Source organism: Patella vulgata, chromosome 6 (assembly GCF_932274485.2).
Source record: "Patella vulgata chromosome 6, xgPatVulg1.2, whole genome shotgun sequence".
NCBI classification, from domain to species: domain Eukaryota; kingdom Metazoa; phylum Mollusca; class Gastropoda; family Patellidae; genus Patella; species Patella vulgata.
The window spans coordinates 33,166,255-33,181,930 of record NC_065884.2 but is presented as its reverse complement, the minus strand read 5'-3'; the positions used below and the strand labels follow the sequence as shown (position 1 = coordinate 33,181,930).

The following is a 15,676-nucleotide window of genomic DNA, read 5'->3' as shown; positions in this document are numbered from 1 at the left end:
AAACCATAGAATGAAAGTGTGACGACTCCTGTCGATCGGTACATACATGTTTCAAATTCCCCCCAAATTACCGTATTTTTCGATACATTTTTCAGCAAAGACCGGCATTCATCTCATACTCCGTTTCGATTTATATACGAAAGGAAAAATATGACATCCCGAAATTTATTTCGTAGTAAACGTCGCTCAAAAACGAGCGAGTGACACCAACTGCAGCTAAATAATCGCATTCGACTCGAGCACGCGCTATCGTCTAAAACAATTAACTAACCTTATTCCAATCGACATAGTCGTCAACATTTCTTATATATAGCGTGTTTATTTATTTATTTAAAAACATAAACCCCACTCAAAATATGATCATAAATCCGACAATATGCCATCAAAATAGAATCTTTTCTCTCACATCGGGCGTATTAGATTCGGCACGTTTAAATCTCTTAATTTCACGTGTCTCTCGAGATGACTACTTTCATTTTGAGTTACTTTACTAAAACAATTAACTAACCTTATTTCAAGGTTATAGTCGTCAACATTTCTTAACGTGTTTATTTATTTATTTAAAAACATAATCCCCACGTATTAGGTTCGGCACGTTAAAAATCTCTTAATTTCATTAAATGACTACTTTCATTTTGAGTTACTTTACTAGAACTGCCATGCGTGTGTGTGAAATAGCTTTATTTAACTTTGGCTTCCACCGAAGGAATATCACAGACAAGTTATCGGATACAATTTATATTGAATCGAAGCATGTTGAAAGTTATAATGACTGTCTATTGATGTCTATTACAATATGTGACATCTATAGGTTATACATATTGTCGGCTCACATCAATGCGATTAAAATGTCCAACAATGCAGAAACCACGAGGTTAACACGAGGATTAAAATTATAATCACAGTTATTGGATTGATGAATATTCCGACAAAGGGGAAACAATGACTTCTGTTTACGACTAGATTGATAAACTGTCCAACAAAGGATTAAGTCAGTCAATCAAGGCAGATTAAGTAGTTAATCAAGGTAGGTTATTTATAGACGGTATAAAACGATAAATACGTTAATCACTTAATTACCTAATCAATCCAGCGTATTATTGACGATAATCGTGTTGAGTGGTAGTTATACAATCAGTAAACTATTAATTTCAGAATTTTGAATATTATTCACCATGTCTTGATGTCCGATTGGGCATATTCCCGGTCGGACAATTTTGGGCGTTTGGAAAAAAGATTCGGACAAGTCCGGAATATACGGGCAAAATCCCATCACTGGTCCACATATAAATGTGGGCGTATAGCAATCAGTTGGTCAATCAGCTGAGGTTATGTCTCATGCTTGGCTACGAGTGCTAATCCTATACAAAACTTCGAGCCGAAATTTAACAAGGTTAATTTCCCATGATTTATTACAAATGACAAGTGCTATATGAAGAATAGGAAAAGTAATAGGAACACATAGGTCTCTTTATTTTTTAAAATAATTTTCGCTGTTGGCAAAGTGGCAAAATGGCTAGTGCTTGCACTGTGTGAGAGAAAAGTCATACTTTTAGTTGAACAGACTTTTCAATATGATTTCTAGTAACATAATTGCAACTTTATACAATTGAATTTTATATCATTGGAAAATACAAGACAATCTGTACATTTTTGTAATAAAGTACTTCTTTATATAAAAAATATTTTTTTTTATTAGTTATTTGTATCAGTAGATTAATACAAATCCACTAATTAGCTTAGGGAAGGAAGTAAGGATGTAAACGGTCACTCGGTTAACCGGTCACGGTTCGGTTGCACTGGTTCAAAAAATTACTAATCGGTATTCGTTTTCATATGATACCTGACCTTCAAACCCGGGAATGATAGCCACAACATTGTTTTCTTTCACTAAGACCGCATAAATATTTCAAATAGCACTTGTCATTGTAATAAGTCTCAGGAAGTTAACGACTTTAAATTCCCCGCCCACCCGCCCCGCTCAAAGTTTTGACATTTGTATATGTTATTAGCACTCGCTGTTAAGCATTAAATCTCAATTGATTGACAAATTAATTGTTTTACAGTTAACGTCATCACTCCATAAACAAAGTCTCGAAATGAAGCAAGTTTGATGTGATGAAATAATATTAAAATAGAGAGGATATAATAGTAAAATTGTTTATATTATCACTTGAGTGCGCGAGGCTGTGCTGATGGGGTTAAAGTTGACATACGGGTCACTGGTACCATACGATACAGCAAGTCTTGTGATAGAAACACGTGTAGTAAATTATTTGGAATTAGCTGACGTTGAATAATCAAACTTATTTTGTATTTAAAAATCAAAAGGTATGATTTCAAATACTGATTTCATAACTAATCTTATGTGAAGTATTAGTGAAGCTTTTTAAAAAAAAAAAAAAAAAATCAACATGATTTCAATTCAACTGGTTTATACCAGTGATGGGATTTTACCCGTATATATCTGGCTTGTCCAAATCTTTTATCGAAACGCCCAAAATTGTCCGACCGGGAATATGCCAAATCTGACATAAAAACATGGTGAATAATATTCAAATTCCAAAATTAATATAGTGTACTGAGTGTATAACTACCGTGCAACCCGATTATCGTTGATAATAGGCTGTATTGATTAGGTAATTAAGTGATCGACTATTTATCGTGTTATATCGTCTTACACACCTACCTTGAGTAACTACTATTATTCTTCCTTGATTGGCTGAACTAATTCTTTATCGGACAATTCATCAAATCAATCCTGAACAGAAGTCATTGCTTCTCCTTTGTCGGACGATATATCAATCCAATAAGAGTGATTATAAACTTTATCTGATTAACCTGTGATTTCTCCATTGACCATTGTCTCACGTTTTAATCTCCTTTGTGTCGGACAATAACACGTAGAAATTAGTCATATATGTCACATATCCTAATAGTATATAACACCTCAAATCAACATACATTGTATCCGATAATTTGTCTGTGATATATTTTCGGTGGAAGCCGAAGTTAAATAAAGATATTTCACACACATGGCGCTTATAGAGTTCAGTAATTAAAATGAAAGTACAAATCTCGCAAGACACGTGAAATTAAGAGATGTATACGTGCTGAATCCAATACGCCTGATGTTCGAGAAAAGATTCTATTTTGATAGCATATTGTCGGATTTATGATCATATTTTGAAGGGGGTTTATGTCTTTAATGTCGGACTTTGCTGAAAAATGTACCGACGTATGACCCGAAAAATACGGTAATTTTGGGGGAGTTTGAAACAGATCGGCACGCTGCCAATTCTATAGTAGTATTACGATGTCATGTAATTTTGTAGGAATATTATTGACATAAATTTGAATACCATACAGGTTTTAAACATGAAATATAACGAGGTGCACCTATTTTTTTTACACATATGAATTTGAATATATTTTGTTGACACATGATTCTTTGTGTTTTGAAAACGTCTGCTTAAATTACGGTAAGAGTTATGCCCCTTTATTTTCGGGAAAAAATGTCCGACATGAAATTTTTTGAAATCCCATCACTGGTTTATACTATAGAGCCTATGTGACCAGTCAGTGGGCAAGATGGAGAAATGAAACATCAAGAATGAATGAACGGAATTTGTACTGACTGTTAACTTAAAAGCTGTAATACTAATAATTTCAAAATATATTATCAAGTCTTATTTTGGTGCAACAAATATTTTGATAGAAAAATTTTATGGGTTAACCGGTTACGTTGGGTTTTTAACGACCAGTTAACCGGTTCAAGAATTTTTGAACCGTTACATCCTTAGAAAGAAGATCTGATTAATTATCTGTGGGAATTAGAGGTGTTCTGTTAATTATCTCTAGGGTACAATGGGTTAAACAATTTTCATTCATAAATTATATAACAGAACTTACTATAGCTCCTGGGGGTGGAGCTGAATTGTGTGGAGGAGGAAAGAAGGCTGGATTTACATGTGGTGCAGGGGGAGGTACACCCATGTGTGGAGCAGCCGAAACTGGTGGAGGAAGATTTGGAGGCAATCCTGGAACAGCACTCACTGAAATAATAGAAAATTGTGAGCTATATTTTAAGTTTTGCTACCAGGCAGTGAAACATACACCCACAGCAGCTGGGTTGTCCCAGCAGTCCACAAGGCAAAATCTTTTGAGATGGTACAATATCACTGCTGAAATTCAACAGTAGGGCTTGACTTTTCGTGCTGCACGATTGCCTGGGGCAACAAATACCAATTTTCGAGCAAGTGGTTTTTCTTTTCTCTACCATTGATAAAACCTAGTAGAAAAGCCTAGACGAAACGTCGCTCTGGAACAAACAGTAATTGTATTCTATGGAATTGTGACCTATGTATTTCCAATTCAATTACTAATTAGAGCATCACTAACGCTGCAATAAAATAAAACCAAGTACGAACAATCCAAACCATTAGACGAAATTCGAAGTCCTAAAAAAATGGTATAGGCATAGTGTAATCAGCATATGGACTGTTCACCGTGTACAAAATACACGACAAACAGTGGTAACAGGTGCCCGGAAGAGTAAGCTTACCCCGCCAGACGCCACAGCTGCATCCAAACTATGAGGCGAAATCTCGGTAAAATAGCGTGATTGGCCAATGGACTATCGGTATGCACGCGATGAACAGTGTTAACGATGTAGTAGACAGACATCATCAGGGAGATGGTATACGCGTCAATTAAATTATACGCGTCAATTAAATATATCTAAAATAATAGCCGAGAGAGGCATGTTATTTTTACCAATCAAGTCAATATGACGGCCATAAAACTTTTTAAAGGTTTTTATAAGTTTAGTTCGCAAGTATCCCTGTAGTTGAAGCTTAGATGACAAATGCCTCGATCTACTTAAAAAATCAGAATAAAATGAACAAGCTCTCGCATAACGAATTAGTTGAGACACAAACACTCCATGTCCACATTCCTGCTTTCATTGATATGGTACTTTTTAAAATGAAATATGAAATAGCTGCAATGACTGTAATATGACAAGCGGCAAAGAAAGCTAGGTTAGTTTTGCCAAATTTAGAGACTAAATATTAACAAAAAAGTGGGTGTGACACCGCCCCAGAGGGTCGGGATATGCACCAAAATAAATAGTTGCTGTCTTTACGTTATAAGGAATAAATATGCAAAGTTTCAAGATGATCAATTCAGAATTGCAGTCTGTAGATGACAAATACAAAAATTGGCCGTGGCTGTGCCCCTGGGGTTTGGATTTGAAACAATATAAATAGGTACCACCATGTTACTTAAATGATTGATATGCTGAATTTGAACACAATCTATTAATTATATCAACCTGAAGAGTATTTACAGACAAAAAAGTGGGGGTCAGGATATGTACCAAAATAAATAGCTGCTATCTTTACAGGAATAAATATGCCAAGTTCCAAGATAATTCATTCTGAATTCCAGTCTGTAGACAAACAAGCCAACAGTAAGGCTGATGTCCTCCGCCAAAATCCCAAAATAAATAGATGACACATTAATTATTCGCATTTATTTTTTTCAAAAGTATCAAGCAATCAAACTGATTATCAACTATACACTAAGTTTCATCATTCTCTATCAGATAGAATCAAAATGATCTTGTCCCAAAGCATCAGCCAATGAAATTGCTTAGCTCTGCTTAGCTTTAGCTTGAAATGGTAATCGGTCAAGAATTCATTCTGAATTCCAGTCTGTAGACAAACAAGCCAACAGTAAGGCTGATGTCCTCCGCCAAAATCCCAAAATAAATAGATGACACATTAATTATTCGCATTTATTTTTTTCAAAAGTATCAAGCAATCAAACTGATTATCAACTATACACTAAGTTTCATCATTCTCTATCAGATAGAATCAAAATGATCTTGTCCCAAAGCATCAGCCAATGAAATTGCTTAGCTCTGCTTAGCTTTAGCTTGAAATGGTAATCGGTCAAGACATTCACCTAATGAACATCTACATCAAGTTTAAACAATTAAATTAAAAGCAGAGTTGTTATGTTCTAAAGTCTTGACCAATCAAATTGCTTTTCGCTCCTTGGCCTAAGAAGAAAATTCTCATTATCTAACTTAGTCAAGGTAATGATATGATGAATCAATACTCAGAGTTTCATCACTCTCACTTAATTATAACCAAAGTTATTGTGCCCCAAAGCATCAACCAATCGGATTGCTTATCTCTGCTTACCGAAGCAGACAATGTTTATCACTGAAGTCCATCAAGGCATTCACCTAATGAACGCCTACACCAAGTTTGAACATTCTACCTTAATTAAAAGGAGAGTTATTGTGTTTCAAAGTCTCGACCAATCAAATTGCTTAATGCTCTGCTTACCCTGAGCAGAAAATGTTCATTATAGAACTTAGTCAAAATATTGATGTGATAAAACTATACACCAAGTTTCCTTACTCTCACTTAACTTGAACTGAAGTTATCGCGTCCCAAAGCATCAATAAATCAAATTGCTGATCTCTGCTTACTCTCAGCAGAAAATTCTCATCTTCAAACTCCATCATGGCATTCACCTGCTTATCTCTGCTTACTCTCAGCAGAAAATTCTCATCTTCAAACTCCATCATGGCATTCACCTAATAAACATCTATGCCAAAAGTGAACATTCTAGCCATATAAGAATGAGAGTTATTGTGTTCCAATGTCTCGACCAATCAAATTGCTTATCGCTCTTAATACTCTGAGCAGATAATGCTCATTATCGAACTTAGTCAAGGTATTGATGTAATAAAACTATACACCAAGTTTCATCACTCTCACTTAATTAGAACTAAAGTTATCATGTCCGAAAGCATCAACCAATCAAATTGCTTATCTCTGCTTACCCTTCGAACTCCATCAAGGCATTGACCTAATAAACACCTATGCCAAGTTTGAATATTCTAGCACTATTAGAAAGAGTTATTGGGTTCCAAAGTCTCGGCCAATGAAATTGCTTATCGCTCTACTTACCCTGAGCAGAAAATGATCATTATAGAACTTAGGCAAGGTATTGATGTAATGAAACTATACACCAAGTTTCATCACTCTCACTTAATTAGAACTAAAGTTATCGTGTCCCAAAGCATCTACCAATCAAACTGCTTATCTCGGCTTACCCTAAGCAGAAAATGCTCATCTTCGAACTCCATCAAGGCATTGACCTAATAAACACCTACACCAAGTCTGAACATTCTAGCTCAATTAGAAGGAGAGTTATTGTGTCCCAAAAAGTTTGACGGACAGACAGATGGACGAACCCATTTTAATAGTCCCCTGTTTTCTTTGAAAGGCAGAAGACAAAAACACAAAAACAGGGTGTGGCTATGGCACTAGGTCTTGGGACCAATATAAATAGGTACAACCCTATGATGGATCATTCCGAATTGGATCCAAATCTGTTAATAATTGCAGCCTATATATTATTTACAGACAGAATATTAACAAAAAGTGGGTGTGGCACCGCCCAAAGGTGGGGTCGGGGGAAGGGGGGGGCGGAATCATGCACCAAAATCAATAGTTGCCTTCCTTAGGGTATAAGGAAAAAGTATAACAAGTTCCAAGATAATACATTCAGAATTGTGGCTGACGGGCGCTAACCACATAAATTGGCCATGGCTCTGCCCCTGGGGGTCGGAACATGCACCAAAATCAATAGTTGCCACCCTTAGGCTGTAAGGAATACATCAGCCAAGTTCCAAGCTGATCCATTCACAATTGCGGCCAGTGCTTAAAATTTAGGTCGGTCTGTCGCTGATAAATAACTGGACGGGCTGACACCTTTTTATTTTGAAGATGGTGAGTCGGTCCTGTGAGCCGACTGTTTTTGTAATGGATATTTTGTTTATCAAATTCTCCTTTGAAACTGATAGTTTACTTTCATGTTTAAAGAGGTCACAGTCTTTCATTTAACAGTTCCACACATCATGATGAATGAAATAAATTAAATGATTGTTGCTACCGGACAGTAAATGTCAGTACTATAAAGTAGACCTACATATAATCACTAAAATTATTACAAGTGAATATTTATTATTACAGAAAATATAAATTCAATGATTTTTTCTTTCTATACACGAAGTATAAACATTAACTCCTTCAAAAGTTAAAATTGTAATGTGAACAGTCAATCAATATTGAATACATATTTTAACTTTGAAAACCTGAGGCCTGTTTCACGAAATTTTAACTAAGATGAAATCCAAATTTTAGTAATTTGATTGGATAATATTAAGATTGATTTTATTACTTTGCCAATCAAAATTGAAGTATCTACTAAAATTTGGATTTTATCTTCAGTTAAGATTTTCGAGAAACAGGGCCCTGTCCCAAATTTCAGGAATTTTTTCATAGACATGTACAATTCTTTAATGAAAACTTACAATTCTTTAATGAAAATTTAAACTATTTAAGGCCGTAGTTATTTGTTTACCTGGTTAATTTGGTTCATTTGAAACATTTAATTCAATGTATATCTACGATAATATACAAAACAATACTCTGTTTCCCTTCGTATGTGACAGATGGCGATAATATTACGATTACATAATGTTACTAAGAATAAAGTAAATTGGGAGGCGTCTAATGATTGGACAATAAAGAAATAATTGCTCGCTTGCAAGTAGAAATTTTATGATTGGTTAATTCAACTAAAAATCAAAGTAGAATTCTTGCGAGAAATTATGAGATATGAAACGTGTTGAATGTCGTAACAAATCTAGTATAATGTCATTTTCTAGCCTTTATGATTATATTTTGAATGGTGGTTACATTTTTAAGTAAATAATAAACAAGGTAGAATATATTTAGAAATACCGAGAATATAGATCTATATGTTTCGTTTTTTATACTTTCAATGGCCTACACTACAAGTGATAGTGGGAGTTCACGTTCTATGACGTCAGGTACCAAGCAAGCAACATTTGACCCAATTACGTCGGTCATTCGATTAACCAATTAGCGACTGCAATGTATTTTTTTTATCTACTTTTGCTTTGTTTTAATTTTTATTGCCGCTAATGTCTACCCACAGTTCCGCGCAAAAAAGGTTAAACGCTCGATTCGACAGACCATTTGATTGGCTGACCCCTCATTTCAAGCAGAGCACGAGTTAAATAACAATGCTTCCAGATCCAAGTGTAGTAAACAGCGCTCGAAATTAACGACGGCAAACGGCAAAACCGTGGTAAAAGCCAACGCAACCCCCGTCAGCCACGGCATAATTCATATTTTTATGCCGTGGTAGATCTTATGATCCTAATAATGACTAAATGTACCGGTTAAAGAATAGTACCAGGAGGATGTCGTCTGACCGTGCAATAACGTCATATTTGTTTATCATTTTGACGAACGTCTGACAAATATAATATTGTAATTATCGAATAACAGTACACTTTTAACCCATGTGCTGTAGGCATATACATGGTTTGCCGTTACAGTGGTGTTATTTTCAACGATTATAAACTAAAATAGACATAGAGTGCACGGACTGTTGCCTAGTTACTCTGGCTAATGCATGAACAATGTTACCATTCTCGTCATTTGTATTTTTAACTGTATATCGTTTGTTACATATGAAGGACCTGGACCGATTCACATCCTTTGTTTATAATTACTACGCCCTATGTAACAGAGCGTAAAAATTCATAATATTTATTTTCTTGCTATTCTTTCAAACCAAAATTACATAAAATAGATCTGTTTTAGCGTTGTAACAACAATATGCCAAACAAACAATAAATTTTAAATTCATTTCACGAACTTTTCGCACGTATGGATACACATAACTTACTTCCTCCACTCTTTTTGACACTCGTATGGCATTTATCTTCAATAGAAGTGAATGACAGATAGGCAATGGTAGCGATGGAGCTGCTGTGAACAATAAACTTTTTGAAATGGAAAAAAATGATATAGGTGATCATCTTATACAAGGATGGTGTGCGAATCATAAAAACGAACTAGGAATAAAGGACAGTTTCAAGGGATCGCAACTTAATTCTGAATGTCAGGAACTGCTAGACAGCGTTTATTATTTCTTCAAACGTGCTAATTTGAAGTTCAGGTTACTGAAAAGACAGGCATCGTTCATAAATCAAAAACTATATAAATATAAAAGACCTAATGAAACTAGGTGGGTGTCTCATCGAGTGGATTCCTCCGACAGTTTTATTAAAAACCTTCCTATTTTTATTGCCTTTTGTAATCAACAAATCCATTCGCCACACAACAAAACTATAAAAGATTCTCGTCCAAAGCTTCAGGGGTTGTTAAAAAATTCATCAAAACTATCTACTTTGATTTTTCTTTGTGCCCGGAAAGATATTCTTTCATATATGACACCGTTTTCAAATATTTTACAAAAGCAAGAATTGCTTGTGCCTGAAGCAGTCACATCGATGAAAGCACTCATTCAAACACTAGAAAAGTTAAAGGACTTGGTCCATGAAAAAGGTTCAGATGCCTTGTACATGGAAGAGTACTTCCCCACGTTAGCCAAGTTATGCTGGTCTTTCTTAAAGGAAGACATTCCAGATCAACTTTTAACTGGAGGCAACTCGTGGGAATCCCATTTTTGCTGTGCACTCAGTCGGGGATTCTAACAAAAAGTCATTCCATGGGTATGCTATGACAACTACTTTGAGGAAGCTCTGTCATTGGTCGTAAGAAATTTAGAACCTATTCTTGAAAATTTATGTGTTAACATAAAACAGAGATTTCCAATTTTACTGATAACCCTATTTATTCGGCTGTAGCCAATCTTTTGGACATGAAGGGGTACCAATTTAAAGTGCACATAAGATGGGCCTGGAAACTTTGAGATATGTGTAGCCAATGGTTACTATATCCACTTTACGGCAAGTTCACGCCAATCTGGTTGAAATTAATTCAGTTATCTTCACTCAAAGTCGTAAAAATAGACCTTTCGTAAAAACAACTTTGCCAATATTCGAAAACACTCTTAATCCCCTCAGACGCCAGTGACGTCACAGTGACCGAATGCATATTCGGAATGTTTATTCCTTAATTACCTATATACAGCCGGCGTGTGCTTTCTTTATTGCCTGAAGGATTCCTTAATCCCCCTAATTAAATAAAACAATTGACTACGGAATAATTTGTTTTGTAATTCATTTTAATTTAAGATCCAATTTAGAGTGCCTACAACTTTTAAATTTTTTTACAATATGGAACTTTTTGGACGAATACTTTTAATATGTAAATAATATACGGATTCAGCTATGTGGTTTTTACTGCGAGTATTTCGCTTTTCCACATAAAGTATAGTGTCGTTAATATATGTCACTAATTAATCAATCCGACTATAAAAGTTATACAGGCATGGGTCATAAATTAATTTACACGTTGGTGTTAGCAGTGAGTGTTAGTGGGATTAAGAATGTTGATTAGGTAATTATCTTTTTTTACGCCAGCCAGATGAAAGACATCACTCTAAGTGGAACGTGTGCGTATTACCTCACGAACGAACTAATGGTAGAATCATATATACACACACATTAATTGTATAAAATAATTGAGTTTTACTAATAAGTTGTTTAAAATTACTATATACCCAATAATTATTGCTCACCGGTGTTTTTGTAATCAAGTAGGCACGTATTATTTGTTGATTGGCGTTTAAACAACATTTAATTGATGGATGGATTAACGTTTTTGATACGATTATGTTATAATGTTTAACATCAGGTTATAATGTTTAACATCGGTTATTCTTTATAATAAAAGTATCTTACAATTGCATTGACAGTTTAATCACTCACCAAATGGCACCAGGAACTCCACGAATGATCCTGTGCAATTTTCGCGGTGAAGTTTAACCTCATTTACTACACCCGTAGTACATGGAACAGTACATGATAATAAGATACCAAGCGTTGATTGGCAGAGAAATGAGTGCGATCTATTGTACATGTTATGCATAGTCATCAGAAATTTCCATATTCACTGTAGTTGTTCTTTATGTATAGAAATGGTTATTATTATTATATATAGCTAATAATGAATATATTGACAAATGACTGGCACCATTTGTATTTCTGTACTTAAGTTTGGGATATCAAGTATTACAGGGTTATCCAAATTACCGGTAAATGCGCTAATTTCTTGAGTCATCTTCATTTGACACGTGGCCTAGTGAAACAAAGGCAGCTTAAATTGATCTACGGCATGATACGGCATTTTAAATTCACTCTAAAATATTCCAATCACAAATGTCTAATCTATACCAATGAAAGACGATAATTCGGTGATTATGATTAGGCCAGTCACGTGGTAATTGGACCGTCAATAGACGCTTGTCCAGTTGCCGTGTGTATTGATAGTGCTATATTGTACAGACAGTGAGATATTGTATAGATAATGTATATCCTATGTGTAGTGCCTGTGACGTCACCAGCCAATCAACCGGATTAAGGTCGTAATTGAAAAATCGAAAAGCGTTTTGGCGTGTCGGATACTTAACGTTAACAGCTCGGACTTAATTTTAATCAGATTGGTGTGAACTTGCCGTAAAGTTGATATAGTAACCATGGTCTATACATACATGCAATTTAGATTTTTGATCTTACGTGGTCTTTAAGGATAAAGCAGATATTAAGCAATCAATTCAACTATTAACTGAACATTTTTCACCAGTGTTAGCGGCAAATGGCTGTGACACTTTCCAATTTTACTGATAACCCTATTTATTCGGCTGTAGCCAATCTTTTGGACACGAAGGGGTACCAATTTAAGGATAAAGCAGATATTAACCAATCAATTCAACTATTAACTGAACATATTTCACCAGTGTTAGCGGCAAATGGCTGTGACACTTTGAAAATACAACATGAATTTGATACGGTGCATCTCCATGTTAGAACATTTAAAAAAAATTCATGAAGTCACAATGTTTGGCCGCAACTTTTTCAGTCAAGACTTGATTTAGCTATTGATATTTTTTTTCATTTAGCAGAAATTGCAATAGTTATACCGATAAGTAGTGCTGAGGTTGAGAGAGTATTCAGCAAATTTGTAAAATGTTTAACAAAAGACAGACAATCTTTAAAAAATCAGACAATTGAAGATATGTTAATAATTAGCAGTTTTGGTGTCAGTTTCAATAATTGTGAAGAGCTGTACAATAAAGCCGTCGAACACTTTCTCCAAACAAATCCTGATGGCGATGGGGGTATAAACTAAAACGTAAATTGACAGTATCTTCAGATAGTGCTACATGTAGAAAGAGGAATTGTTTATTTTTGCCATCAGACTCTAATGACACTGATCCCCCACTGACTGATAGTGAAAGTGGCAATGATTATGCCAGGCCTCGAAATGTTTAAAAAAAGCTAAGTGTAGGTAGCGACAGGTACCCTTTTTTCATACCTGTCGCTTCAGTAAATAGCCTGTCACTCTCAATTATCAAACTCAAAGACTTATCACATCACACATATCCATACATGTAGGTACGCACGCACGTGGTTAGGTCTTTGACGTACATTGCTCTATATAAATATCGTAATATGAAACCTTTTTATTTCTTCGACATCGGATTACCTAAAAGTTCTTGAAAGTCGGCGAATCTGCTTTGGCTCAGCGACTCGAAGATTCGCACAATTCTGTCATCCGTATCCACGTGAATTCCGCAAAGTATCATGGTACCACACTTCCGTACTAAATCGAATACTTCACCGTTGAGTTGTAGAAATCAGATTTTAAAATATCCGTAATAAATTGAATATCAAAAAACAAATCACACCTGTGCATGGCACCGTATTTACATCTACCGCGTGCGAAGGACAGATAACGCCACCTGGAATTCCTTTCTCACATATTTATATATGAAATATTTTTCCGACCTGATTTTTTGATTTGGTCAAATTGTCTTATAAATTATTCATAGCCTTTATTTATGGAAATTGTTTAAAACTTTTTAAATGATTAAATACACCAAGCAACGAGCCGTGTGCATTTCCATTCCAACCACTACTATATTTACTGTGGTGTCGTTACGGTAGAATTATTTCAGGTGACTTGGGGGTGCGTTTTAATTTATTTAGATATAATACTCCATAATGCTATAAACTAGTGTCAAGCAGATGAAAACAAGCGTAGATGGTGTGAAATTCATGGATATAAAATTGTCTACTTCCAAACTGTGTGAGTAACTGTAGCCGACGACAGAGCAAAATGTAAACAGTGCAAATGGCGGCTCTTCGCGGTATTTCCGTGCTTAATTCTTGCATTTAGAAACAAATAATTAAATGTATGTGACGTGGACGTGAGTATTGTGGTCAATTTACTGAACATCAAGTAAAATTTAGTCCACCTGTCGTAAGCGACAGGTAGTTTTATTTTCTACCTGTCAGACGAAAAAATCGCCTGTCGGCGACAAGTAGACAAGCGAACATTTCGAGCCATGTATACAGATATAAATAATGTGGATGTAGCCGAAATATCTGTTAGTTCTACATCAGATTCAGAATCTGATTCAGTTTAAGTTTAATCTTGAATGGATGCATCAATTATGTGTAGGACTATGATAAAAAGACTATGAAAGGCTTTTTGAACAGTTGTTTTCGTTTCTAGTAAATTAATTTGCAGAATTTTCATTATTGTAAAACTACAGTAAATAACTACAATGGTATATGTAATACCACTTATATTAGTTTTGTTATCATGTGTATAATAAGTTTTTTTTATCCATCTTGAAAAGTTCAGAAAAGTAGTGATTTTGATATACAAAAAATGATTTTTTTGTGCCGTGGTAGAAAATTCTTAATTTCGAGGACTGAGTAAAGACAAGTAAAATCAAAACTTTGAACTATAAAAACGAAACAAAATTGGATCTGTGTTTTAATCAGATTGTGCCGAGCAGTATTTAGATTGGATTAACAACAGCTAAAGTCAGAACAAGGTCCGTTGACTTTGCCGTATGACTACGACGAGTGCTATTAATAGTATTATTTTTTAGCAGTCGACATCTTAGGACGACTGTAACATTCTAAGATTTTCAAACATCAAATACAAAATGACCACGAGCAAGTTTTGGTATAAAGAGGAATATAATCAGACACTGCTCTATGTAATGGGGGACATCTTCGAACCGTTTAACCGTCCAGTTCTAACCGTTTACGGCTATCCGACTAGTTGTAAGAGCACTAGTGTACGCGTGTTTTGTTAATATTTATGGGACCCATAAGTTAATGTTAGGAGAGGGAGAGAGAAATGGGGTTTAACGTCCACTCGACACAAACTAGGTCATTTCGGGACTAACATATGATTTAATTTTATTCCAATAATTCGCTTGCGCATAGGGGTCTTTAGCAGTGGGAGGAAACCGGAGGACCCGGAGAAAACCCAAGAGGTTAGACAGGCGACCCTACTCCTTGTCACGTACCACCAGGGGATTCGAAACCACGCCAGTCGACTCAATGACAGACTTTATGATACAGCGCGCGCTTGCTAACCATTCAGCCATCCAACCCCCCCTTAATGTTAGGACCTAAAACTGTCATGAATGGCCTCTACCATTTTAAACACTGATTGCGGCCTGTATACGATAAACAAAAAGATAGGTTACCAGGCAACAAACATACGGCTACAGCAGCTAAAGCGTCCGAGCCGTCGACAAGGGTTGTTGCATATTTATTCTCTCT

At 35.4% G+C, this 15,676-nt stretch overlaps 1 protein-coding gene across 10 annotated transcripts in view; it reads right to left on the bottom strand.

Annotated features, from left to right (window-relative positions):
- LOC126825396 (cleavage and polyadenylation specificity factor subunit 6) overlaps nucleotides 1–15,676 on the bottom strand; it is a 221,688-nt gene that overhangs the window by 63,042 nt on the left and 142,970 nt on the right. For all 10 annotated transcript variants that reach the window (XM_056101834.1, XM_050555047.2, XM_050555045.2 and 7 more), the window contains one exon: nucleotides 3,913–4,055. In XM_056101834.1, the coding sequence (XP_055957809.1) occupies nucleotides 3,913–4,055 (143 nt within the window). The remainder of the gene's footprint in view (nucleotides 1–3,912; nucleotides 4,056–15,676) is intronic.